Source organism: Suricata suricatta, chromosome 9, assembly GCF_006229205.1.
Source record: "Suricata suricatta isolate VVHF042 chromosome 9, meerkat_22Aug2017_6uvM2_HiC, whole genome shotgun sequence".
In the NCBI taxonomy this organism is placed as follows: domain Eukaryota; kingdom Metazoa; phylum Chordata; class Mammalia; order Carnivora; family Herpestidae; genus Suricata; species Suricata suricatta.
In genome coordinates, this window is record NC_043708.1 from 12,663,869 (window position 1) to 12,688,472 (window position 24,604).

General features: G+C 45.9%; 1 protein-coding gene and 1 pseudogene across 4 annotated transcripts in view; both read left to right on the forward strand.

Moving 5' to 3' along the window:
• Positions 1-24,604, forward strand: part of NRDE2 (NRDE-2, necessary for RNA interference, domain containing) — a 50,173-nt gene that overhangs the window by 1,611 nt on the left and 23,958 nt on the right. For all 4 annotated transcript variants that reach the window (XR_003912964.1, XR_003912963.1, XM_029950766.1 and 1 more), the window contains exons 2-4: positions 17,196-17,304; positions 19,171-19,401; positions 22,532-22,681. Coding sequence is in view for 2 of the 4 variants with exons in the window: in XM_029950766.1 (XP_029806626.1) it covers positions 17,196-17,304; positions 19,171-19,401; positions 22,532-22,681 (490 nt within the window). In the remaining 2 variants the exon portion in view is untranslated. The remainder of the gene's footprint in view (positions 1-17,195; positions 17,305-19,170; positions 19,402-22,531; positions 22,682-24,604) is intronic.
• LOC115301096 lies at positions 1,595-10,576 on the forward strand (annotated as a pseudogene).

The following is a 24,604-nucleotide window of genomic DNA, read 5'->3' on the forward strand; positions in this document are numbered from 1 at the left end:
TTGTCTCAAAAATGGTCTTTCAATGTTGGTTCAAGCCAGGATCCAAAAAAGATACGACGTTGTATTTTGTGGATATATCTCTTAAGTGTCATTTTAATATAAAAGCTTCTCCTTACCCTCTGTTTTCCCTTGTGATTTGTTGAGGAAACTGAGTCTTCTATCCTGTCGACATTTCCCACCAAATCCTCCGGGTGTCATTTAGCATGCATCTCTCTCCCAGTATTTCCTGTGAGCTGGCAATTAGATCTAGAGAATTAATTAGATTCAGATATAATTTTAACTGAAAATACCTCATTGGAGTATTTGCTGTTGACTGAGGTCAGGAGGATGTGGTGTGTAGTTTTCTCTCCTTTTAGGAATGTGAAGATTGGTCAGGGATGCATGGACAGTCCTGACTCATCCATCTATTACGAAGCTGCCCATTAGTCTTTCACCCAGTGATTTTTGCAGCCATTTATGATTATTGCTTGGATCCATTATTTCATTGGGGTTACAAAATGGTTATTTTCTAATTTTGGCATTCCTCCTTTATTAGTGACAATAACTCTGTAAACCTGTCAACACTATGGGGAGACCCGGAAACAGTTCAGGCAGGAAAGACTGCTTCGTTTGTTCCCTTTCTCAATTTTCAGAAAATGAGTTGGGGTCTTTGCAATTTTTGGAGGTGATCAATGAGGTGTTTTTTTCTCCCTGTTTTCCTTATGAACTATTGAATTTTTACATTTATATTTCAATCCATTGCAGATATTGTTTTTCTAATGCTCACATGGTCATATCCGTGGCTAATGGGAGTCTAACTAATTAAGTTTTTATGACATGACCCAGATGTCTCGAATTGTTTTCTTGCTTTCTGGTCTAAAGGATGCCCAGAGCCCATCACTTACATGTTCCATGATGGCCTGGAATTGGGTATTTCTCTAAAAACCATTGTTTCTTTTAGTGGAAAATGGTATGGGGACATTAAAACCACAAATAAGTGTTCAGAGAACTAGTTGAATTGGGTTGCCATTATTTCTAGACATTTTGAGTGGTCAAAATCAGAAAGAGAAAAATACATCATGAATTCATATTGATATTTCTGGGCCAAATTGAAGATTGTGAGATTTTTACTTAATTTCTTTTTATTATATAATGTGTAATGTATATATAAATTTATAATTTAATATTTATATTCCTTCATAGACTGAAAATCTTAATTCCTAATGCTATTAGTACAATTATGTATTTGTTAGAAATAAGTAGTATTGTGATTAATACTAAATAGTTTGGGGAACCTGGATGACTCGGTAGGTTAAGTGTCCAGCTCTTGATTTTGGCTCAGGTCATGATCTCTAGTTCATGCATTTGAGCCTCATGTCAGCTCCGTGCTGACGGTGCAGAGCCTGCTTGGGATTATCCTCTCTTCCTGTTTCTCCACCCCTTCCTCATGCACACGCTCATACTCTCTCTCGCCCTCTCTCAGGATAAATAAGCTTAAAAAATAGTTTAATATTTCTTTGTGACTCTTTTTGTCCTTAGGACCTATTCTGCAGCAGATGTGCGGTCAAATCACCGTGTTTTAAGATCACTTGAAATAATCTTCTATGGCTTTACCAACAGTTTGATACACAGGTATATTTTCAATTATTAGGGATTGCTTTGTTCTTCTTTTTGAATTGACCCTGTTTTATAGTGTTGTGAAACATTTACGTGGTTCTGAGCTTGAAAATGTAAACCAGGCATATTCAGAGAAAAAAAGGCTTTCATCTCTTTTCCTCCAGCCTCTTACTTATCCCCTTTGTGGGTTAGAATTTTAATTAGTCAGTGATATCTTTCCATTTTTTCTCCCTCAATACGAGTAACTACATTTCCTTCCCTTTCTTAAATGCATACTGTTATGCGTGTTAGGTTGAATCCCAGAGATCACTGTATAGCATACTATGAGAGCTTCCACATTTCTTTTGATTGATACACAGAACATCATCATGTGATGTCACATAGTTTATTCAAACAATTTTCTCTTAAGGACATTTAGACTGTTTCTGGAATTCTGTTAGAAATGGAAACATTGTACTTTTTTGACACACAGTGTTACATCGGTTTCAGATGTGCAACATAGTGATTCACAACTCCATACCTCATGCTGTGCTCATTGCAAGTGTAGCCACCGTCTGTCACAATGCAACACTGTTACAATACCGTGGACTGTATTCTGTGCTGTGCCTTTTCTTGCTGTGACTTGTTCATTCCATAACTGTAAGCCCATATCTCCCACTCCCCTTCACCCATTTTGTCCATCCCCTATCCCAACCATTGGATCTTTGTATTTAGAAGTCCGATTTTGCTTTTTGTTTATTCATTTGTTTAGTAGATTCTACATAGAAGTGAAATCATGTGGTACTTTTCTTTCTCTAAGTTCACTTAGCATAATGCCACTTTAGGGTCCATTTATGTTGTCCCAAATGTCAAGATCTCATCTTTTTAATGGCTGAGTAATATGCCATTTTATTTATATTTCTATATATCTCACATCTCTTTTACTCATTCATCTACATTCTTCTATCAATAGACACTCGAGCTATTTCCTTATCTTGGCTATTGTAAATAATGCTGCAGTAGACATAAGGGTACAATATATCCTTTTGATTTCTTTGGGTAAATACCTAGCAGTGTAATTACTGGATCATATGGTATTTCTGTTCCGTAGTGGCTATACCGATTTACATTCCCACCCACAGTGCACAAGGGTTCCTTCTTCTCCACATCCTTGCCAACACTTGTTATTTCTTGTCTTTTTAAATTCTTAAAGAAAATTTTATTTTTAAGTAATCTTTGCATCCATTGTGGGGCTGAAACTTAGAACCCTGAGATCAAGAGTCATATGCTCCACTGACTGAGCCAGCCAAGTATCCCTTGTCTTTTTTCTTTTTCTTTTTCTTTTAGCCATTCTGACAGGTATGATCCCTCATTGAAGTTTTGATTTGTTTCCCTGATGAGGAGTGATGTTGAGCATGTTTTCATGTGTCTGTTGGCCATCTGGATGTCTTCTTTGGGAAGATGCCTAGTTAGGTCCTTACCCATTTTTGGTACATTTTGCCATATACTGTAAAATGTTATAAAAATGTAAGATAATAATAGTGAGTGCAGATTTTCAGTTAAAAACAAAAACAACCCTCAGCTGCTGGACAGGAAGCACAGGCAGTACCCAGGTGAGTGACAAGGAGCGCTCCTCGTTCTGGAGACGGGATTAGCACGGACGGGACCTACGGGGGCCATCACATGCAGTAAGAGATGTGAGCCCCTAAATTCAGCAAGTTCATTCTTTCAACGCACGGGGGTGTTGTAGCGCTTCCATCACGCTAGGGGCAGCAGAGAGCGTCCAGCCTCTGGTCCCTCCGTTCTCAGGCTGTCCTTCCCATACCGCCAGACTAGGATTTTGTACACTGAAACACTGCTGCTCAGGACTTGAACATTTGGACAGAGTTGGAAAGGAGACATGGCACATCAGTTCATTTAGTCAAACAACCTATGAGGCTGGTGTATTATCCATTTTTGGGAAAACAACCAAACTCCTTTTTTTCCTCCCTCGAAAACCTGTTCTTTCTTCCTGGGTCCACATAAGTAGAAAATGGCACTGCCCTTCCCCAAAGTCAAAACTTAGGCACATACTTTGACTTCTCTCCTCACTCCCAGTCAGTTCTTCATCCTATCCTTCCAAATAACTCTTTGCCCACCTCTGGAAGGTGGTACGTCTTAATCCCGTCCACCTATTTTGCCCATCCTTTGACCCTCTTCCCCTCTGGCAACCATTCGTTCTGTGTACTAACAAGTCTGATTCAGTTTTGATTGTTCATTTGTTTTTCAGATTCCACATGTAAGTGAAATCGTGGTGTTTGTCTTTTCTCTGACTTCATTCAGTGTAATACCTTCTAGGTTCATCCATGTTGTTGCAGATGGCAAGATCTCATTGTTTATGGCTCAGTGATACGTTGTATGTGTGTGTGCATGTATGTGCATGAGTGTGCACATATAGATGCATCACATCTTTATCCATTCACCTTTTGATGGACATCTAAGTGCTTTCATATCTTGGCCATCGTCAATGATGTGGCAATGAACATAGAGCTGCATATATCTTTTCCTGTTAGTGTTTTTATTTTCTTAGGATAAATACCCACAAGTGGACTTGCTGGATCCTATGGTATTTATAGTTTTAATTTTTTTTAACTTTAAATAATCTCTGTACCCAATGTGGGGCTTGAACTCATGACCCTGAGATCAAAAGGCGCATGTTCTTCCAACTGCGCCAGGCAGGTGGCCATAGGTTTTTAATTTTTTGAGGACTCTCCATACTGTTTTCGATAGTGGTTGGACCAGTTTACATTCCCACCAACATCGCACAAGGGTTTTTGTTGTTATTGTTGTTGTTTTCCCTTCACATCCTACCCAACACATTTCTTGTCTTTTCGATGTTAGCCATTCTGACAGGTGTGAGCTGGTCTCAACTGTGGTTTTGATCGCATGTCCCTGATGAGTGATGATGAGCATCTTTCATGTGTCTGTTGGCCTTCTGGATATCTTTGGTAAAATGTCTGTTTAGGTCCTCTGCCTGTTTAATTGATTGCTTTATAGATATTGATTGAGTTGTATGCATTCTGTATATATTTTGGATTTAAAAGTAATTTTTTAAAATGTTTATTTATTTTTGAAAGAGACTGAAAGTGGAGGAGGGGCAGAGAGAGAGAGGAAGACACAGAATCCAGAGAAGGCCCCAAAGCGCTGAGCTGTCAGCACAGAGCTCAGGAACTCAAACCCACGGTCCACGAGATCATGACCTGAGCCGAAGTCGGAGGCTTAATCAACTGGGCCACTCAGATGCCCCTATATATTTTGGATTTTAACACCTTATTAAATATACCATTTGCAAATATTTTCTCCCATTCAGTAGGTTACTTTTTTGGTTTTGTGATGGTTTCCTTTGCTTGCAAAAGGCTTTTAGTTTGATGTAGTGCCAATTGTTTATTTTTGCTTGTGTTGCCCATGCTTGACGAGACAGATCCAAAAAAATACTAGCAAGGCTGATGTTCAAGAGTCTACTACCTATATTTTCTTTTAGGAATTTTATGGTTTCAGGTCTTACGTTTAGTTCTTTAATTCATTTTGTTTTTGTTTTTTAAGTGTTTTTTTTTTAACATTCATTTATTTTTGAGAGAGAGCATGAGAAGGGGAGGAGCAGAGAAAGTGGAAGACACAGAATCCAAAGCAGGCTCCAGGCTCTGAGCCGTCAGCACAGAGCCCGACCCAGGACTTGAACTCAGGGACCAGACCACGAGATTATGACCTGACCCAAAGTTGGAATTTTAACCGACTGAGCCACTCAGGCGCCTCCTTTAATCCATTTTGAATTTATTTTTGTGTATGGTATAAGACAGTGGTCCAGTTTCATTCTTTTGCATGTAGCTGTCCAGTTTTCCTGGCACCATTCATTGAAGAGACTGTCTTTCCTCCATTGTATATTCTTGGCTCCTTTGTGGTAGATTAAATGACCATATAAACATGGGTTTATATCTGGGCTCTCTATTCTGTTTGATTTACGTGTCTGTTTTTGTGCCAGTGTTATAGTTTTGGTTACTATGGCTTCGAGGTATAGTTTGAAATCTGAGAGAGTGATACTTCCATCTCTGTTTTGTCTTTCTCAGGATTGCTTTGGCTATTCGGGGGCTTTTGTGGCTCCACACAAATTTGAGGATTATTTCGTTCTAGTTATATGAAGAGTGCTATTTGTACTTTGATAGGGATTGCACTGAATCTGTGGATTGCTCTGGGTAGTATGGGCATTTTAACAATATTCTTCTAGTATCTGAGCATGCAATAGCTTTTTTACCATTTGTTCGTGTCATCTTTGGTTTCCTTCATCAACGTATTACAGTTTTTGGAGTGCAGGTCTTTCACTTCCTTGGTTAAATTTATTTTTAGGTATCTTATTCTTACACAGTTGTAGATGGAATTGATTTCTTAATTTCTCTTTCTGATAGTTTGTTGTTAGTGTATAAAAACACATCACGTTTCTGTATATTAGTTTTGTATCCTGAAACTTTACTGAATTCATTTATTCTAAAAGGTTGTTTTTGTTTTTTTGTTTTTGTTTTTTTGGTGGGGTCATTAGGGTTTTCTATATATACCATGTCTTGCAAAGAGTGACAGTTTACTTCTTCCTTACTAATTTGGTTGCCTTTTACTTCTTGTCTGATTGCTGTAGCTACGCCTGCTAGAGCTACGTTGAATAAAAGTGGCAGGATGGGCCTCCTTGGCCTATTCCTGATCTTAGAGGGCTTGAGGGGCTTCCAGCTTTTCACCATTGCGCATAGTGCTGGCCGTGGGCTTGCCATAGATGGCCTTTTTTACGCTGAGGAATATTCCCTTTATACCCACTTTACTGCGAGTATTTATCATGAATCGATGTTGAACTTTGTCAGTTGCTTTTTCTGCATTTGTTAAGGTGGTATGATTTTTATCTTTTATTATTTAAAAAAAAATTTTTTTTTTTAATGCTTTATTTATTTTTGATACAGAAGACACAGAGCATGAGAGGGGGAGGGTCAGAGAGAGGGAGACACAGAATCCGAAGCAGGCTTCAGGCTCTGAGCTGTCAGCACAGAGCCCGACGTGGGGCTCGAACCCACGAACGTGAGATCTGACCTGAGCCGAAGTCGGAGGCTTAACCGACTGAGCCACCCAGGTGCCCCTATCTTTTATTTTGTTAAGGCGTATCCTGTTGATTGATTTGTAGATTGGAATAAATCCCACCTGGTCATGGTGTCGGACCCTTTTAATGTATTCTTGAATTCAGTTTGCTAATGTTTTGTTGAGCCAATGAACTCTTTTTTTCTTTAATGTTCATTTATTGACTTAGAGCAGGGGTGTGTGCTCATGCACATGCAGGGGAGGGGCCCAGGGAGGGAGGGAGGGAGGGAGGAAGAGAATCCCAGGCAGGCTCCGTGTTGGCAGCACAGAGCCCGATGCGGTGCTCAGTCCCATGAACCATGAGATTGTGACCTGCGCTGACATCAAAGCTGTGTGCAGGTTCCCCAAGCCAGTTAATCTTAAATTCATTGGCTTCCCTCCGTTCTCACTGCCGCTGCCTGCCTTTTGCTGTCATCAGCCCCTGGGTTGACAGCAGCCTCCTAAATAGTCTCCATCTTTAGTCCTGCTTTTACACACTGAGCCACTCTCCACACTGTAAGCAGCATGTTAAAATGTACTTATTTAAAAACACCATGTGCCATTCACTGTTGTAAATGTTTTGCAAATATTAACTCATTGGACCATAACCCAACGAAGTTAGTACTATTATCTGTATTTCAGAGGAGGAGGAAACAGGGTCAGAGAGCCAGTGAGTAACTTGTCTGTGATCACATGGCTGGTAAGGCTCTGAACCAGGATCTGAGCTCAGGCAATCTAGCTTCAAAGCCCGTGCGCTTTTTTCTTAATTAACTTATTTTTTTATTTTTGAGAGAAAGTGGAAGCAGTGCAGAAGCAGAGAGATGGGGGGACAGAGGATCCAAAGTGCGTTCTGCGCTGACAGCGGTGAGCCTGATGTAGGGCTCGAACTCATGAACCATGAGATCATGGCCTGAGCCACCCAGGCACCCCCAGAACACGTGCTCTTACTCTTGGTTGCTGATCTTTAGAATCCTAACTCTGAGCTTGTCACTCTTGTTCAGAGTTCTCTGGTGTCTGTCCTTTGGGGTTAGGGGTAAGCCCAGACTCTGACACTTTTTAAAGGCTCCTAACCAGCTTCCTTTTGCCCCCACTTGCTCTCCCTCCCAGTGGACCAGACATAGCCACTTCCTGCTGGTTCCCTGAGCCCTGCATTTGCACTTTCAGGCCTTTGTAGCAGCCATTTCCTCTGCCCAGAGTCGCCCTAGCAGCAGGTCAGCCCAAGGCTCATCCGTCAGGTCAGGGCGTAACTGAGAGGTTCTCCCGGGCGGCTTTCTCCGACCCACACCTGGTTGGGGTCATGTGCTCTCCTTATACCCCCGGGTATTTTCTTTATCTTGACATTTGTCACTTTATAAGTGACTGCCGGTGTGTCAGGACCCCAAGAGTAAGGTTGGGTTTGTCTTGTATGTCCTGTGTTCCTAGCTCCTAGAAAACGAGACAAAACCAAACAAAACATGCTGAATGAAGGAAGAGAGAGACTTAAGAGACTAAGTATTTCGTGGAGTGGCCCAGCCAGTATGGTAAACCCACGCTTGAACACAGGTCCTTCTGACTCGAAAACTTGTGTTGTAAGTCACACTGTGATATTAGAATGTTGGGGTTTGGGTTGTTTAAACATTACTTCTGGGATCCCTGGGTCTCTTCAGATTGTAGGCTAACTGTAGAGAGGCCGACTTCGGTGAGGTTCTCTGTGATCGCCTTAAACACAGTGCTTAGCCATGTCTGCTGGTGCCTTCTGAAACATGTTTGTGCCCTCAGTTTCCTTGTCAGAAAATAAGGGTTCCAATCAAAATGAAGAGCTTGGGGGGCACCTGGGTGGCTCAGTCGGTTGAGCGTCCGGCTTTGGCTCAGGTCATGATCTCATAGTTTGTGGGTTCCAGCCCCGCGTTGGGCTCTGTGCTGACAGCTAGCTCAGAGCCTGGAGCCTGTTTCCGGTTCTGTGTTTCCCTCTCTCTCGGACCCTCCCCTGCTTATGCTGTCTCTGTTGCGCGCGCTCTCTCTCTCTCTCTCAAAGATAAAACATTAAAAAAAAAAGAGCTTGGCTCACTCTTAGTAAAGGAACAATCCCCTACACTAATATGTATGTTCATTATTATATTCAGCCATGGAAACGTCATTTGAATGACTCCTGGAGGAGTGGTGCTCATCTGAGTTCACTTATCAGTGCTGTTTTACCACAGTAGAATGGGGAGGGCATGAACTTGGATATTTATCCAGTTGTGATTCAAAACTTTTTTTTTTAATTTAAATCTATTCGTGGCAATTTCTTCATCCTTCTATCCAGTGGAATTGAATTAAAGCATTTTCACTAGTGATGGAGAAATAGCATTATATAATAAAAAGCATTTCAACTTAGCGATGATTCATTATATAATTTTCTGTAAGAGTATGCATGTGTGGTTCTTCTAGACAGCTGCCTGGCTTTTGTTAGGCAGTAGTTTTTTCTTCTTTGTGTTTTTATTAAAGTTTATTTGTTTATTTTGAGGGAGAGAGTGCATGCTTGTGAGCAGGGTAGGGTCACAGGGAGAGAGAGAGGCTCAAATTCACGAACCGCGAAATCATGACCTGAGCTGAAATCGAGAGTCAGATGCTTTACCCACTGAGCCAGCCACGCTTTAAAGCCCTTTAAGTGGTTTTCTGCCTGATGTTCCTACCCTTCCTTTCTTAGATGTGTGTGTGTGTGTGTGCGCGCGCGCGCACATGCGCGTGCCTGCATGTGTGTAGAAGAGTGTTACTTTCCTGGCAGGCCCAGGCTGTGCTCATTTACTAACCTGCAGGGACAAAAGGTTTGTCAGCCAGTCAGCTTCTCCTTTTAAACCCAAGCATGTTGTATCCTGCTCAGCCGGCCCGTACTGGTACGTCATGCATGGAGTTGACACAGTTACCTACATACCTATTTGATTTCTATCAAAGGAACTTGTAAATTGCGTGAGGATGTAAGTAAACATAGAAAAAGACTGCATTCGCTTCTTCTCCGGGAAAACACCAAATGGCGGATGATGCCAGTGCCCGGGGGCCCTGGAATGGGAGGCCGGGGCGGCTCCCGCGGAGGCTTCCGCAGCGGCATCCGGGGTCGGGGCCCCGGGGAGCTCGCGGAGGCAAGGCCGAGGACTAGGAGTGGATGCCTGTCACCAAGTTGGGCCACCTGGTCAAGGACATGAAGATCAAGTCCCTGGAGGAGATCTATCTCCTCTCCCTGCCCATCAAGGAATCGGAGGTCATTGGCTTTTTCCTTCAGGACAGGGTCTTGAAGATTATGCCTGTGCAAAAGCAGACCCGCGCTGGCCAGTGGACCAGGTTCAAGGCATTTGTTGCCATCGGAGATTACAACAGACATGTCGGTCTGGGTGTTAAGTGTTCCAGGGGGTAGGCGCTGCCATCCGTGGGACCATATTGCTGTCCAAGCTCCCCATCGTCCCTGTGCGGCGAGGCTACTGGGGGAACGAGGCCGGCAAACCCCACACTGGACCGTGCAAGGTGACAGGCCGCTGTGGCTCTGTGCTGGTGCGCCGCTTCCCTGCCCCCAGAGGCACTGGCATCGTCTCAGCCCCTGGACCTAAGAAGCTGCTGCTGATGGCTGGCATCGACGATGGCTGCACCTCAGCCCGGGCCGCACTGCCGCCCTGGGCATCGTGCCAAGGCCACTCTCGATGCCATCTCTGAGACCCACAGCTCTCTCACCCCTGGCCTTTGGAAAGAGACCGTGGTCACCAAGTCTCCCTACCAGGAATTCACTGACCATCTTGTGAAGACCCACACCAGAGTCTCCGTGCAGAGGACCCAAGCTCCAGCTGTGGCCTCTACATCGTTTTGTACAAGAAAAATAAAGCAAATTAAAGCTTGTTAGGGGCGCCTGGGTGGCTTTGTCGGTTGAGCGTCTGGCTTTGGCTCAGGTCATGATCTCACGGTTTGTGGGTTCGAGCCCCGCATCGGGCTCTGTGCTGACAGCTCAGAGCCTGGAGCCTGCTTCAGATTCTGTGTCTCCCTCTCTCTCTCTGACCCTCCCCTGCTCACACTGTCTCTGTCTCTCAAAAATAAATAAAAAAGATATTAAAAAAAATAAAGCTTGTTAAAAAAAAGACTGCATTCTGATTAATAAACCATTGTTTAGTCTCAGATAACTTTCTCTAGGATTCCATGTAACCAAAATTTCACAATCCACAGGTATTATGTGAACAGTTAAGGTTATGACTAACTATAAATACCGTATGAGCAGAGAGACCTGGCCTGCCTCAGTCGCACTGCACCCCAAGCCTAGGACTGTGCCCGGCCACATCGTGGGTATTCAGTACTTTGATCTTTAATGCTTCAGTCTCCGTTTGCAGTGAAGACTGGGAGAATTAAAATAGTTGTGCTTTGTATCTAGATAGTGGCATGCTTTTGACAATCTCAAATTCCTTCAGTTCAGTAAATTAGGTGCTGGGGATACAAAGATATGAAGATATGGTTCAGATCTTCACTCGTTTATTCAACAAATATCTCTTGATCCCAGGTACGTGTGCCAAGGCACCATGCCAGGGGTTGGGAATACAGGAGTAGTCATGACTTCTGCCCTCACGTTGCGTTTAGTTTGGAAAGAAAGGGACAGGAGGAGGGTGGGTGAGCTGAAAACTCGGATGCAAGACTTGTAAACCAATTGCTGTATTTGTTCGGCTGGCAGAATATTTTTGTTTGTCTTTTTCTTTTTCTTTTTGTTCTCACCTTCCTGTAGTATCATAGTTAATCATTACTAATCTGGTCTCTGTAAAGATTGTTTTTAGACAACCTTTTTTTTTTTTAATGTTTATTTTTGAGAGAGAGGGAGGAGGAGCAGAGAGAAAGACAGGGTCTGAGGATTCGAAGTGGGGGTCAACACTGACCGAAGAGAGCGCAATGCGGGGCTCCAACTCAGAACCGTGAGATCACGACCCGAACTGAAGTCAGGTGCTTAACCGGTTGAGCCACCCAGGCCCCCTGGTCCCTGTAAGGATTGGAGTTGCAGACCTTAGAATGAAGCGGGAAGACGGCCACGCAGATAATGAGATCACGGGATGAGCATCGCCGCCGTCGCCCCGCGTGCTGGGGCCAGGGTGGCTTCAGGAAGCCAGCTCTTAGTCGGGGGAGTGAGGAGTGGCACCACCGCGTGCCGGAGAGCCCTGGGCAGAGAGCAGGTAGAGGTCTGGGTGTGTGCCCTTGGCCGCAGGACTGGGCTTCTTTGGACCTCCCGCTGTTCTGTCAATGAGGGAGCACGTCCAGGCTGTGCTCCAGAGCGCCTCCTGGACCTGCTCCTCTGAACCCCCGGGAGGGTCCCCGCTTCTGCCACTCTGCAGTTGGGCTTCTCTGAAAGGTTTTGTCTGAGCGGTGGTGTGTTTAGCTAAAAAAAAAAAAAAAAGTTTAAAAATCCCTAAACTAGACTATCTCCAGAATCGCGGCGTGCCTAACATCCAGGGATGATTGCTTCTAATACTGCGTGCGTGGCCACTGCTAACGTGCTACCAGGGAAAAAGAACAGCAGCAGTAACTTCGTGTCAGGTGGAAATGCCATTTGCCCGGATGAAAGGTCATTTGGGTGAGATGAAAGTCACAGAGAAGGTCAGTTATGATTTGGGTTAGAACCCCAGGAGTTTTAGTTCTGTAAACACTACTTTTTTTTGTTTTTACACAGTGGACTCATTCGGTGAGGCCTGAATTGCTTCCTTAAAAACCCTTTTTCTTGTTTTCAGAGGACTTCTGAAGGACGTTGGAGAGTCAAACACTTTATGTTGTTTGGACCTCTGTGTTTCTTTACGTTTCTTCCACACTGTCCGCACTGTCTAGAGTATGTGTGTAAAATATGTATATTTATGTAAATATATGTAAAACACATGTCGAGAGCATCTCTCCTTGGGTATGCTTGTTCCATCTTTTCTCGCTTTTCCTTTATTCATGATACAACCTGGTTGTTCTTATTATTTTTTTTAATGTTTTATTTATTTTTGAGAGAGAGAGAGAGCATGAGCAGGGGAGGGTCAGAGAGAGAGGGAGACACAGAATCCGAAGCAGGCTCCAGGCTCTGAGCTAGTGGTCAGCACAGTTCCCGACGTGGGGCTTGAACCATTAACCGTGAGATTGTGACCCGAGCCGAAGCCGGATGCTCAACTGACTGAGCCACCCAGGTGCCCCGACACAACCCGGTTGTTTTGATAATAATCCTGGTCTCAGTGAGCTGCAGGAACTTTTCACATACCTCTTGCCAGGGATCAGGCACAGACCGCAGAAGTAGACCGTGGGAGAGAGACTCCATGGACAGCTCTTTAGCCCTCAGTGGGTCTGACCTTACAAATCACTTCATTCCTTAGTTTCCTCATGTACAATATAGGTCATAATTCCTCCCAAAGAAGATTGTTTTGATGCTTAAAAGGTATAATAAGAATGTAAAGTGCTTCACCTGGTGTTTAGCCTACAGTGGGCACTTAATGAGTTAGAATCCCTCCCTTCTTTCCCTTTGGTTTTAATGTCGCTTTCCTCCTTAGGGATTTTCCTCCCTCCCTCCCTCCCTCTCTCCCTTCTTTCCCACAGATATTTATCAAACTCCTCCTGACGTCATGTGAGGCATTGTGACGTCATGTGAGGCCATCATGGGCACACTTCTGTTACTTCCTCCTCACTGAGATGCAGTGACAGTCCAGGACTAGAATGGAGAATATGTAAAGCACTCTTCCAACCCAGCGCTAAAAAGACACCCCGATTAAGATGTGGGCAAAGCATTTGGCTATTCCTGTTCTAATGTGAACAGCCAGCGAACATGTGAAAAGATGCTTAGCATCACCAGTCACCAGAGAAATGGAAACCGGAAGCACAGACATCACACCCACTAGGATGACTATAGTCTAAAACACGGATGGTAACAAGTTGCCAAGGATTTGGGGAAATTAGAATCCTTCTACCCTGTTTTATTGGGAATGGAAACTGGTGCAGCCAATTTGGAAAACAGTCTGGCATTTCCTTAAAATGCTAAGCATGAGTTACCATATGACCTGGCAATCCTGGAATCTAGCCAAGAGAAATGAAGACATATGTCCATATAAAAACTTGTACATGAATGTTCATAGCAGCATTGTTCATAATAACCAAAAATGGAAACAACCCATTAGCTGATAATTGGACAAAATGGGATCTATCCATAAAACAGTATTATTTGGCAACGAAAAGGAGTGGGGTACTAACACGTGCTACACAGCATGGATGAGCCTTGGAAACAAGCTAAGTAGAAGAAGCCAGTTACGAAAGACTGCATGTTGTATGATCTCATTTATATTAAATGTCCTGGGGAGCCTGGGGGGTTCGTCGGTTAAGTGTCTGACTCTTGATTTTGGCTCAGGTCATGATCTCGTGGTCGTGAGATCAAGCCCTGTGTTGGACTCTGCTGAGTGTGGAGCCTGCTTAAGATTCTCTCCCTCTCCCTCTGCCCCTCCCCTGCTTGCTCTCTGTCTCTGTCTCAAAAAAACAAAAAACAAAAACTCTTCCCAAACAGGCAAATCTGTAGAGACAGAGTAGGAGAGCCAGAGATGAGTGATGGTGATGCTCCTGGGTCTGGGGGTTCTTTGTGGGATGATGAAAATGGTCTAAAATTATGGTGATAGTCGAACAATTTGTATATATACACGCACATGTACATACACGTGTACATGTATATATAATCTAAAATACATTTTTTTACTTAAAAATATATATGTTTTTTAACTAAACTCTACGCCCAACATGGGGCTGGAATTCATGACCCTGGGATTAAGGGTCGCACACTCCATGGGCTCAGCCAGCCAGGTTCCCTGCTTGGCTCTAAATACAGTAAAGCCTTGGTCCACAAGTACAGTTTTTCTGGAAACATGCTTGTAATCCAAAGTACTTGTGTATCAAAGTGAATTTTCCATAAACCATGGAAACTCTGATGGTTCCACAACCCCAAATGCTCATATAGAAACGATACAGTGCTGTCCTGTAATACAAAATATAAAGAAAATACACAATGTGAAGAAAAATAAATTAACCTGCACTCACCTTTGAAAACCTTCGTGGCCGGCGTGAGGGAGACCAGAGGAGGGTTATCGTGTAGGACGCCATCACCGATGGAATCACTCCTACCTCCTGGCTCAGTGGATCCTTTATCTGCCCGGAGGCCATCGCATTTGCTCGCACGGCTGTTGACGGCAATGCGGCACTGGTACACTCTTGTCATGTACTCTAGTTAATGGAACGGGTAATAAGGCTGCAGAGGACAGGGTCTGTGTGTGCGGGCAGCCTGACCTAGAATGAAGCAAAGCATTCCTAAGCTCACTCTTGTTTGGAAAAGCAAAAGACGGTCCGTAGGTGCTTTGAAGTGACAAAAATACACTAGTGCCAGCTGTGGGCACCTTCCAGTGTTCTGAAAAACCACTGATTCCTGCCAGACACCACAGCCTGAGACCTGAGTATCCGAGCGTGGGAGATGATCACCCACAATCCCTCAGCGAGCGAGCGAGAGAGAGAGAGAGAGAGAGAGAGAGAGAGAGAGAGAGAACTGTTGGCTCAGTTGTGGTCACGTGATCTGCAGCACGTACTACTTGTATTGCAAGATGTTGCTTGTTTATCGAGTTACAATGTATTAGAAGTGTTTGCTTGTCTGTGGAACATTCGCAGAACAAGTTACTTGCAATCCAGTGTTGTACCGTATACTAAAAACCATTGAATGGTACGTTAAAAAAATGTTTCTTTTGAGAGAGAGTGTGTGAGCTGGGGGAGAGGCAGAGAGACAGAACCTCGAGCAGGCGCCATAGTGTCAGCGCAGAGCCCGACACAGGGCTTGGACCTGTGAACCATGTGATCCTGACCTGAGCCGAAGTCAAGATCGGGCACCTAACCGATTGAGCCACCCACGTGCCCCTTGAATTGTACATTTTAAGTGGGTGACCCTGATGGTATATAGCGGGTATCCCAGGCTCACTGCTAGGAAGTGCGTCTCCTCCCTTAGCTGCCTCGCGGGATCTTTCTCCAGAGCGCATAATCGTGCTCTGGCCTCGGCCTAGAACAAAACAGGACGAAATGCGAACCCCTCCTGGAGCCCCCTTGCGGCCACCATCCCCTGGCTTTTTTCTTTCCTTCACAGCTAAGACTTGAAAAGGCTAGAGAAGAAGTAATTAAGAAATAGTTCATTTAAAAAAATATTTATTTTAGAGAGAGAGAGAGAGAGACAGAGCATGAGTGGGGGAGGGGCGGAGAGAGAGAGAGAGGGAGACAGAGAGTCCGAAGCAGGCTCCAGGCTTGGCGCTGTCAGCGCAGAGCCCGATGCGGGGCTCGAACCCACAGGCTGTGAGATCGTGCCCTGAGCCCATGTCGGATGCTCAACCGACTGAGGCACCCAGGCGCCTCCAAGAAATAGTTCATTGCAGAGGACTTCAAACGTAATGGATAAGCAGAAAGAGGAAACAATTTGGACATTTACTTTCACCCCCCAGAGATTGTTACTAACATTTTATTTAATTTTAGCGTTAGAAAAGTTGACACCTCGTGTTTTTTATTTTCAAAGAGAAGTACTGTTTTAAGGAAAGGTTTAGAAGTTACCTTACTAAGAACAGAGTATTTTTTTTGATAAGGATGTTATTTTATTTTATTTTCTTAAATAGTTTATTGTCAAATTGGTTTCCATACAACACCCAGTGCTCTTCCCCACAAGCGCCCTCCTCCATCACCACCACCTCTTTTCCCCCCCGCCCCTTTCCCCTTCAGCCCTCAGTTCATTTTCAGTATTCAATAGTCTCTCAGGTTTTGCGTCCCAGAACAGAGTATTTTTTAAAGAAAAATACTGTCATCTCCTGTAATGATATTAAGCATGGTGGGCTTTTGTACATGATTTGATTTTTAAACTTTTGGGGATTGTCTGAATCAAAGGTGAGGTCATTAAAACCCAGTGCTTTGGAAGCATTCCTGCTCACGGAAGTGCGGCTGGAATCCGTAAAGCCTTGTTGCTTTCTAAGCCACTCTTGTTTTTTTTGTTTGTTTTTTCGTTTTAATTTTTTTTTCTTTTTTAAAAAATGTTTTATTTATTTTTGATACAGAGAGAGACAGAGCATGAGAGGGGGAGGGGCAGAGAGAGAAGGAGACACAGAACGGGAAGCAGGCTCCAGGCTCTGAACTAGCTGTCAGCACAGAGCCTGATGCGGGGCTCGAACCCACGAACGTGAGATCTGACCTGAGCCGAAGCCGGAGGCTTAACTGACTGAGCCACCCAGGCGCCCCTAAGCCACACTTGTTAACTGGCGCTTGCTTAAGCCGCAGCCTGCTGCCACAGGGGGATTTCAGTCTTCCCTATTTTGGACTGTGTTAAAGCCCCGCACCCTGGGAAGCAAACATTTCATGGATTCCCGTCAGCCTCTGCAGACCGCTCCCAGTGTCTGGCTGACACTGGCCATGAATGAGGGCGTCAGCTGGTAAGACGGATTTCCTGCCTGGGAAATCCCCCTGAGCTAATGTCATTGATCGTTTCTCTTTTGCCCGAGCAGAGTTAGACTGGCTGAGCAACCCAAGCTTCTGCGCCGGAGCCGCAGCCTCTCTGAGCCGGCAGGGCGGAGGCGCCACGGCCCTGCTCTCCGAGGGGTCACCGCCGACCAGGTAGGTTTTCATGAAAGACGGGTTTTCAGGTTTTGTCCGGGTCCTGTGTGTAGCTTAGTTTGAATAGAGCTCCCCAGTGAACCCTGTGGGAGGTGAGTGAATTAGAACTCTTCACGGAAAGTGAGAAAGTGCTCTTGGACTGGTTCTCCGTACCTCTTTCCCAAATTCATCCCCCCCCCCCGCATCTTTGCTTTCCAGCGCCAGGTGCGGTACACAGTTCCTGCCAGTAATTAGGCCTCAAGGGAAACGACATCATTGTGACTCTTAAGTAACCTCACGGGGAACCTTTAGAATATTGTCACTCGGATATTTCGTCAGTTGCGTTTTCAGCGTTTTTGGAAAAACAATATGCTGGTGTGATCGAACTTAGGGTATGATCTCCTGAAAGCGTCGCGGAAAGCAGAATGGCACATATCTGGACTAAGCTTTGCAAGAAGCTGTGGTAGATCATCAAATTGGGAAATGCGTTCTCTTGCCAATATGGACGAGGTGGTCTCATTAACGAGATGATGAGCCCTGGGAAGTCAGGACTCGGAAAGTACGAGAAGCCTTTGGAAGCTGAGAATAGTTGATGCGTGAGGGAGCTGTTCGTAGGACGTCAGTCATGCGGAAGAGCTCATTGTAACCTTCAAACTCAGGGAGTAGAATGAAGCCTTTTTTCTTGGCGTTAAGTGACGAAGTTTTGGGGGTAATGGTGGGGTGGTCCCGAGCCAACTGCCAAGAACGAATTCTTGAGGACATCTTTGGTCAAAAAGGTGGTTTCATTAAAGCACGGGGACAGGACCCGTGGGCAGGAGGAGCTGCCCTGGGGTTGTGGCCCTCAGGTGGGGAGGGGGTCAGGGGTAGACTAATTCTCTGAGGAATTCCGGAAGCAAGGTTTCCAGGACCTCAAGGGGCTAGCTGTTGCTAGGGAAATGCCACTTCTTACCATTTAATAAAACCTCAGTCATGAGCGCCTTCAGATGTCTACGGGGGCCATAAGCTTGGAGTGGGATTGCCAGCGTAGACTTGGGGCAGGTGAGAAACAGGCGGTTGATTTACAGGATTCTTGAGGCTGGGATAGTGTTAAGCTAAGGTTCTCTTTTGCCCCCAGCGAAGTGCCGCCCTCCAGGAGGCTGAGCTCCTGGAGGGAGGTGGCTGTGCCGGTTTCAAGGACTTGTCCAGGGGCTGCAGGCAGTAAGGGAATTTAAGTTTTCATTTGCCTTAGTTTCCCACATCACCACGGCAAGCACTTAAACCCCTTCCTTTGTTCCTGGGTGTCCAGGGGTGTCCGAGGAACATCACACACACTCCGCCTGGGGGCGGGTGCCAGCCCATATTTTGCCCTCAGCTTGCCCCACCCTCCCTCATCATCAAGGACACATTGCCTTCATGTGTAGGACTGAAAACAAACCTTTTGTAATGTTACTTAAAAAACCGGTATGTTTGATAAATTGACTGGTAGCTTACTTTCTTTTAAAACTGTATGGATGTGGGGCGCCTGGGTGGCTCAGGCGGTTGAGCATCCAGCTTTGGCCCAGGTCATGATCTTGTGGTTCCTGACTTAGAGCCCCACATCGGGCTCCGTGCTGTCAGGGGGAGCCCGTTTCCGATCCTCTGTCCCTCTCTCCGCCCCTCCCCTGCTCACATTCTCTCTCAAAATTAAACACACATTAAGAAAAAATGTATAGATGTGGAAGTCTAGATTTAGAAACTGTTGAGATTAGAATTTCTTCACCTGCTGCTGTTCTCAGTCCAGCTTGAGTCCTCAAGGGAAGTTGTGACCCAGAAGGCTCTGCGGAGCCCCGGTTACGTATTTGCTTATTTACATAGTCGTCTTTCTAATTCTCTTTTGAAAACTATTCTGATGTTGATTCTCCCAAACAGGAGCCCTCTGAAGTCAGAGCCTTCGGATGAAAGTGACGCTAACAAAAAGCCCAAACAAGCAAGCAGAAAAAAGAAGAAAGAGAAAAAGAAGAAAAGGAAGCATCACCACAAGAAAACCAAGAGAAAACATGGCCAGTCCAGTAGCAGTGGGTCTGAGCCGGATAGTGATTCTGAAAAGGACAAGACTTCCAGAAGCCTTCGAGACAGTAAGAAGGAATCAGAGAAACCAAAGTAGGTTTTCTGTTCTCAGATACCTGTGATTTTTCAAATTTTGAATTTTCCCCCCTCAGTTGTTGCCACAAATTAGGCATTGGAATGACTGGTTAGCCACTTAGTCAAATGGAGCCTGAAACCCCCCCCAAGAGATCTTTACTGTTAGGTCAGCATTTAAAAGAAAAATGTCATTAAAAAACTCAGGGCCATGATTTTATTTATTTTATTTTATCTTTTTATTTTTTATGTTCTTTATTTATTTTTGAGAGACAGAGACAGCGCAAGCAGGGGAGGGTCAGAGAGAGAGGGAGACACAGATTGTGAAACAGGCTCTGGGCTCTGAGCTGTCAGCACAGAGCCCAATGCGGGGCTCGAACCCTCGAACCGTGAGATCATGACCTGAGCCAAAGCTGGACCCTTAACCAACTGAGCCCCCCAGGTGCTCCAGGGCCATGATTTTATTTGAGAAAAGTTACTGAGACCCAGTAATGGTTGTGTCAAAATCTGATTCAGGCCAGAGGTCTGCGTACGCACGCTCCGTGGTCACAGGTAACGTAGCACTTGATCGCACTTTTGTCCTTGTCTCCCCGTTTATTCAGAAGCACTGGTGAAGGTGCGGACGAGCGCACGCCCGCGGTGTCTCCTTCCCTGGGGTCTCCTCCTCCCCACGTTTTGCTCCGCTGTCTGCCTCGAGCTGTGGCTCACAGTGCCTACAGAGCAGCATCTGCACAGGCGCTCACACCTCCTCTCTGCCTCACCTCCTTTTCCCATGCCTGCGACAGGTGGCGTGTGGCCTGCGTGACTTCTCACTTCACTGTTTTCCTTGTTCGTGTGGGCTAGGAGAGAGAAAGTTTAAGTTCCTGTCTAAGATGTACTTTAAAGGATGTAGTGCTCTTAAGAATTTTTGACTCTTAAGGATTATTTGCTTTTGCTGTATGCTTAGAAGTCCCTCTGATGTCGGTGATAGCCCTGTCATTCATTGAGTCTGGAATCTGGCTTGTGGAGTTGCCATCAGACAGGCAGACACTGCCGTCCTCCTGAGTCCTTCTGCCATCAGATCGGGGGTGCAGGGCTCTGTGGCTCAGGAGACGTGGGTTGATTTAGCCCTCTCTCTGTCTCAGGTGCTACACCTGTGACCCAGGTTTGCTCTAGGAGGGGAAACAAGGAGTCAGAAAGGTTCCGAATTTGACTAAATTTACGTGGGCAGGAGTTACTCCCGTCTTGCTTGCCATTGTCGTCTCTCAGCACTTGGCACAGGGCCTGGTACACAGTAAGCGCTCAATACATTTTGGTTACGTGAATGAGTGGAATTGTTAATAGTTTTGCTTTCAGTATGTCTTCAAAGCAAAATACATCAATCATCATTGCTTCTGAAAACTCACCGTTAGCTGCTTGTCCTTTTCTTTTTCTCCCCCACTACAGTCAAAGAAAATGAATTTTAAAGGATTTCCTGAACCCATATAAGAACCACCATTAGAACTTAAAAGGTAGTTATTTTCAGCCTGTGCTTAATTGCATCAGAAGTGATGTTGATAGCCGCTTGATGGTTCTGTGATCCACCTGGCACTTTTAAGTTCATGGATATTTAAAAAAATTTTTAATATTTATTTATTTTTGAAAGAGAGAGAGAGGGAGACACAGAATCCTAAGCAGGCTGCAGGCTCTGAGTGGTCAGCACAGAGCCTGACGCGGGGCTCGAATCTACAAACCTAGATCATGACCCTAGCCGAAGTCAGACGCTTCACTGATTGAGCCGCCCAGGCGCTCCCTAAGTTCATTCATATTTTGCAGACTATCCCCATTAAGATCAAAATAGACTGTTCTTGTCATTTCCTCCTTTGTTTTTCTCGCTGTGAACTTCCTTAGTCTCTCCCTGGGAAGGTGGCCTGGAGGAATTGTTTCCATAGAGCCAAGGAAGAGGAGTTGTGGGAGTATTTCTGGGCTGTGGGGAGAGCGGGCTCGCAGGGGTGAGGTGCACCGCACGGGACTCTAATTTAGGGTGACCGGGGCACTTCCCCTAAGGCGGCGGCTCCCCCCGAGCCTCTGTTTCCCGGGGTGAGCTCTTCTTCATCGTCAGGTGGATGCGGATCCTTTTGTGCACGCAGCCCGGACCTCACCCTGCTCCTCACCTCACTACCCAGTAGGGGCCGGATCAGAGCCGGCCTCCTCCCCCGGAGTGGTCTGCAGCCGCTCTGCCCCCACCCCCCAGCCCTGTGGGCTTTCCGTGTCTTTCTGGAATGTATCCGTCTCATTCCTTCCCTTTGCTGCTCCTTCCGGTATTTGTCAACAGAAAACCCTCCACGGGTGTTCCACAGGGGAATCTGTTAGAAATCACCGCGTTGCTGTCAGGTTGAAAGCTACTCTGTGTCCCCGAAATGCCATTCTTTGTATTCCCAGCCAAGAATGATTTAGAAGCCTTTAGAATCGTGGTTTCTATCTGGGCAGCGCCAGACAGCACAGAGAGCGAGGTTAGTGCTCTTGTGACTCTACCCTGGCAGCATCTCGTGCCAGCAGCGTGGCGCACTGACCCTTGGAGGAGGGAGGATGTTAGAGGCCAGAGAACCTTGCCCTCGCTCTCACTGGACTCCTGGGGAAGGAACGCCGTGTGCCTCCGAGCGGGGAGGAAGGGTCTCACAGTGGACTCTCGCTGCCCTTTGGGGGGGGGGGGTCAGCACGCAGGGGCGAGGCGCCGTCTGCAGAGCCCAGGCTGTCCAAACAAGGCCTGGACCGAGCCTCAGTGCTGTCCGAGAAGGACCCTTTCAGAGCAGGAGCTTTGCCGTGGCTGCTGTCGGGCTGGAGTAAGCCGAGCGCTTTCTGAGGGGTGGGGCTAAGCAAGGGCAGCCCCCTTTCTCACTAAGTACATCTGAAATTCCAGTGACAGCCACTTAATGGACTATTGACAAAGAGCAGCTGCATCAGGTTAATTTCTGAGGCAGGGTGACTTCTTGGTAAAATGCGACTTAGCGTTGGCAGTTTTTGCTTTATATTTTAGGGCTTTTCCCATCTTTGTGGCGCGTGCACATTTTATGCACTTAATTGCATTTGATGCCGCGGAGAGTTTGAAATGTTTAACTCTCGAACTTCTGAAAAGGTGGACCGTGGTAACCTGATCTCCCTTTTTGTGCTTCACCTTCCTCTGTCCCCACAGCCAGGAAGGGGCTGCTGCCGCCGACACTGGGCACCGCTTGGTCTGGCTTGAGGACGTCCAGGCCCTCACGGGGGAGACCTTCCGGACAGATAAGAAACCGGATCCTGCAAACTGGGAGTATAAGTCTCTCTACCGAGGAGACATAGCAAGGTACCCGTCATGGGGTCGCTCCTGATCCTCGCTGGTGGGAGGTAACTTCTCCCCCCACCCCCACCCCAGCCCTCTCCGCACCATCTCTGTCTGCCCCTGTCTCTTCTAGATTCTGGTGGGTGTCCCATGCTGACATGTGTGTATCTTATCCCACATTCTGAAATGAAAGCTTAAACTGTGAGGTCAGGATCTAGATCTTCTTCTAATAGGTTTTTAGTAAATATTTGTTGGATGAGTGACTCTAAAAATACCTTGAAGTAAGTAATTGTGACAAACAATCCAGAAACCATTTGGTCTGATCTGTGTGTTATTGTTTGTTTTTGTTTTTGTTTTAATTTTTTAATGTTTTTTATTTTTGAGAGACAGAGACAGCACGAGCAAGGAGGGTCAGCAAGAGAGAGAGAGACACAGAATTTGAAGCAGTGTATGCCATTTTTAAATAACGTTTGGTTATTTTTGAGAGAGAGCTCGAGCAGGGGAGGGGCTGAGAGAGGGAGGACAGAATCCGAAACAGGCTCCAGGCTTGAGCCGTCAGCACAGAGCCCGACGCGGGGCTCGAACTCCCAAACTGAGCTGATATCGGTCGCTTAACTGACTGAGCCACCCAGGCGTCCCTGATCTAGTTACGAAAGGCTTTTATTTATCTATCCCCCAAGTAAGCTATTAAAAAAAAATGACATTAAATGGTAATGACGTTTTCAAAATGTTTCTAGCGGACATCATTAGATAAAAAGTAGGTGATGGTCTTTGCTTCAGTAATCAGTTCATTAAACTTTTCTCCTCTAACCCATCAGTCAAAAATATTTAAATACTTCTTAAATCCCTGAGACACTCAGTCGTTGTAGGACACTGTTGGGACACAGCGAACAGTAGCACACAGTCTCTGTCCCCACACAGCTTACAGGTAATGGAAATTGAAGGCAGAGAATATTGAAACATAAAGCCACGAGGAGACCATTATCATTCTTTATAGGCTGATTACTTTTTAAGCAAAGTGTCACTTTCCATTACTTGGCTGCACTTCCAGATTTTCACGGTCGCCAAGCCTCATGACGTGATTCCTCACCACGTGATTCCAGCGAAGGTTTCTTTTACGGTGTGTTTACGTCCGTAATATTTCAGTGCGTATTTATAGCCACATACTGTCACGGCTGACAGGCATGACTGTTCAAATGTATTCGTATGTTTTTGAGTTACTTTCATACGCCGTAGGGTCCCGTTAGGTTTCCCACGCCGCAGGCGGGTAGGACCCCGCCGCAGATGGGGAGGCCAGCGCGCACCCGCTCGGTGAGCCCGTCCGACCCCCCGCTGCTGTGGGAGGCGGGCCGCGCGCTCTCTTCTCTTACGAGCGAGGAGAGGGTGCACCCCAGCCGGGTCACGTAGCCTCTCGCAGGCTGCCAGCAGTGTTCCTCGAACCAGTCGTGGTCTTTTACTGTCCCCAGCTAAAGACGAGCCGGGTGGCCTGTAGGGCGTGTTCTAGAAGATTGGGGAACGGACTTTGCCATTTCCTAATAACGGAATCCTAGGAGAACCACTGACCCCGCCCGAGCCTCTGTTTCTTCCTTTGTTAACTGCTGCTGCACCTCGCACTCAGATAGCAGAAATAATAGCTATGAATTAGAAGCTGGTTTGCAATGATAGTCATTATTTATTAATAGGTGAAAAGGGAAAAATAATCGCAGTGAGCGGCTCTTAAATCCGTGCTGATGAGCGGCCCGTACCTTAGGAGGAGAGTAATGAGACAAGGTGATCCTTCTGAATTGCAGAGCCGCTACTGGAAGGGCTTGGCACGGGCGTGGTCTCCCAGCAGATCGCCAAAGCTCAGGAGGGAGAAGTCTTGCCCGGATCAGTGCAGCTGTTAGTGTCCAGCTCGAGGAAGGTACTGACCCCGAGGCATTGGGAGTTGGTCAGGAAAAGGGGCAG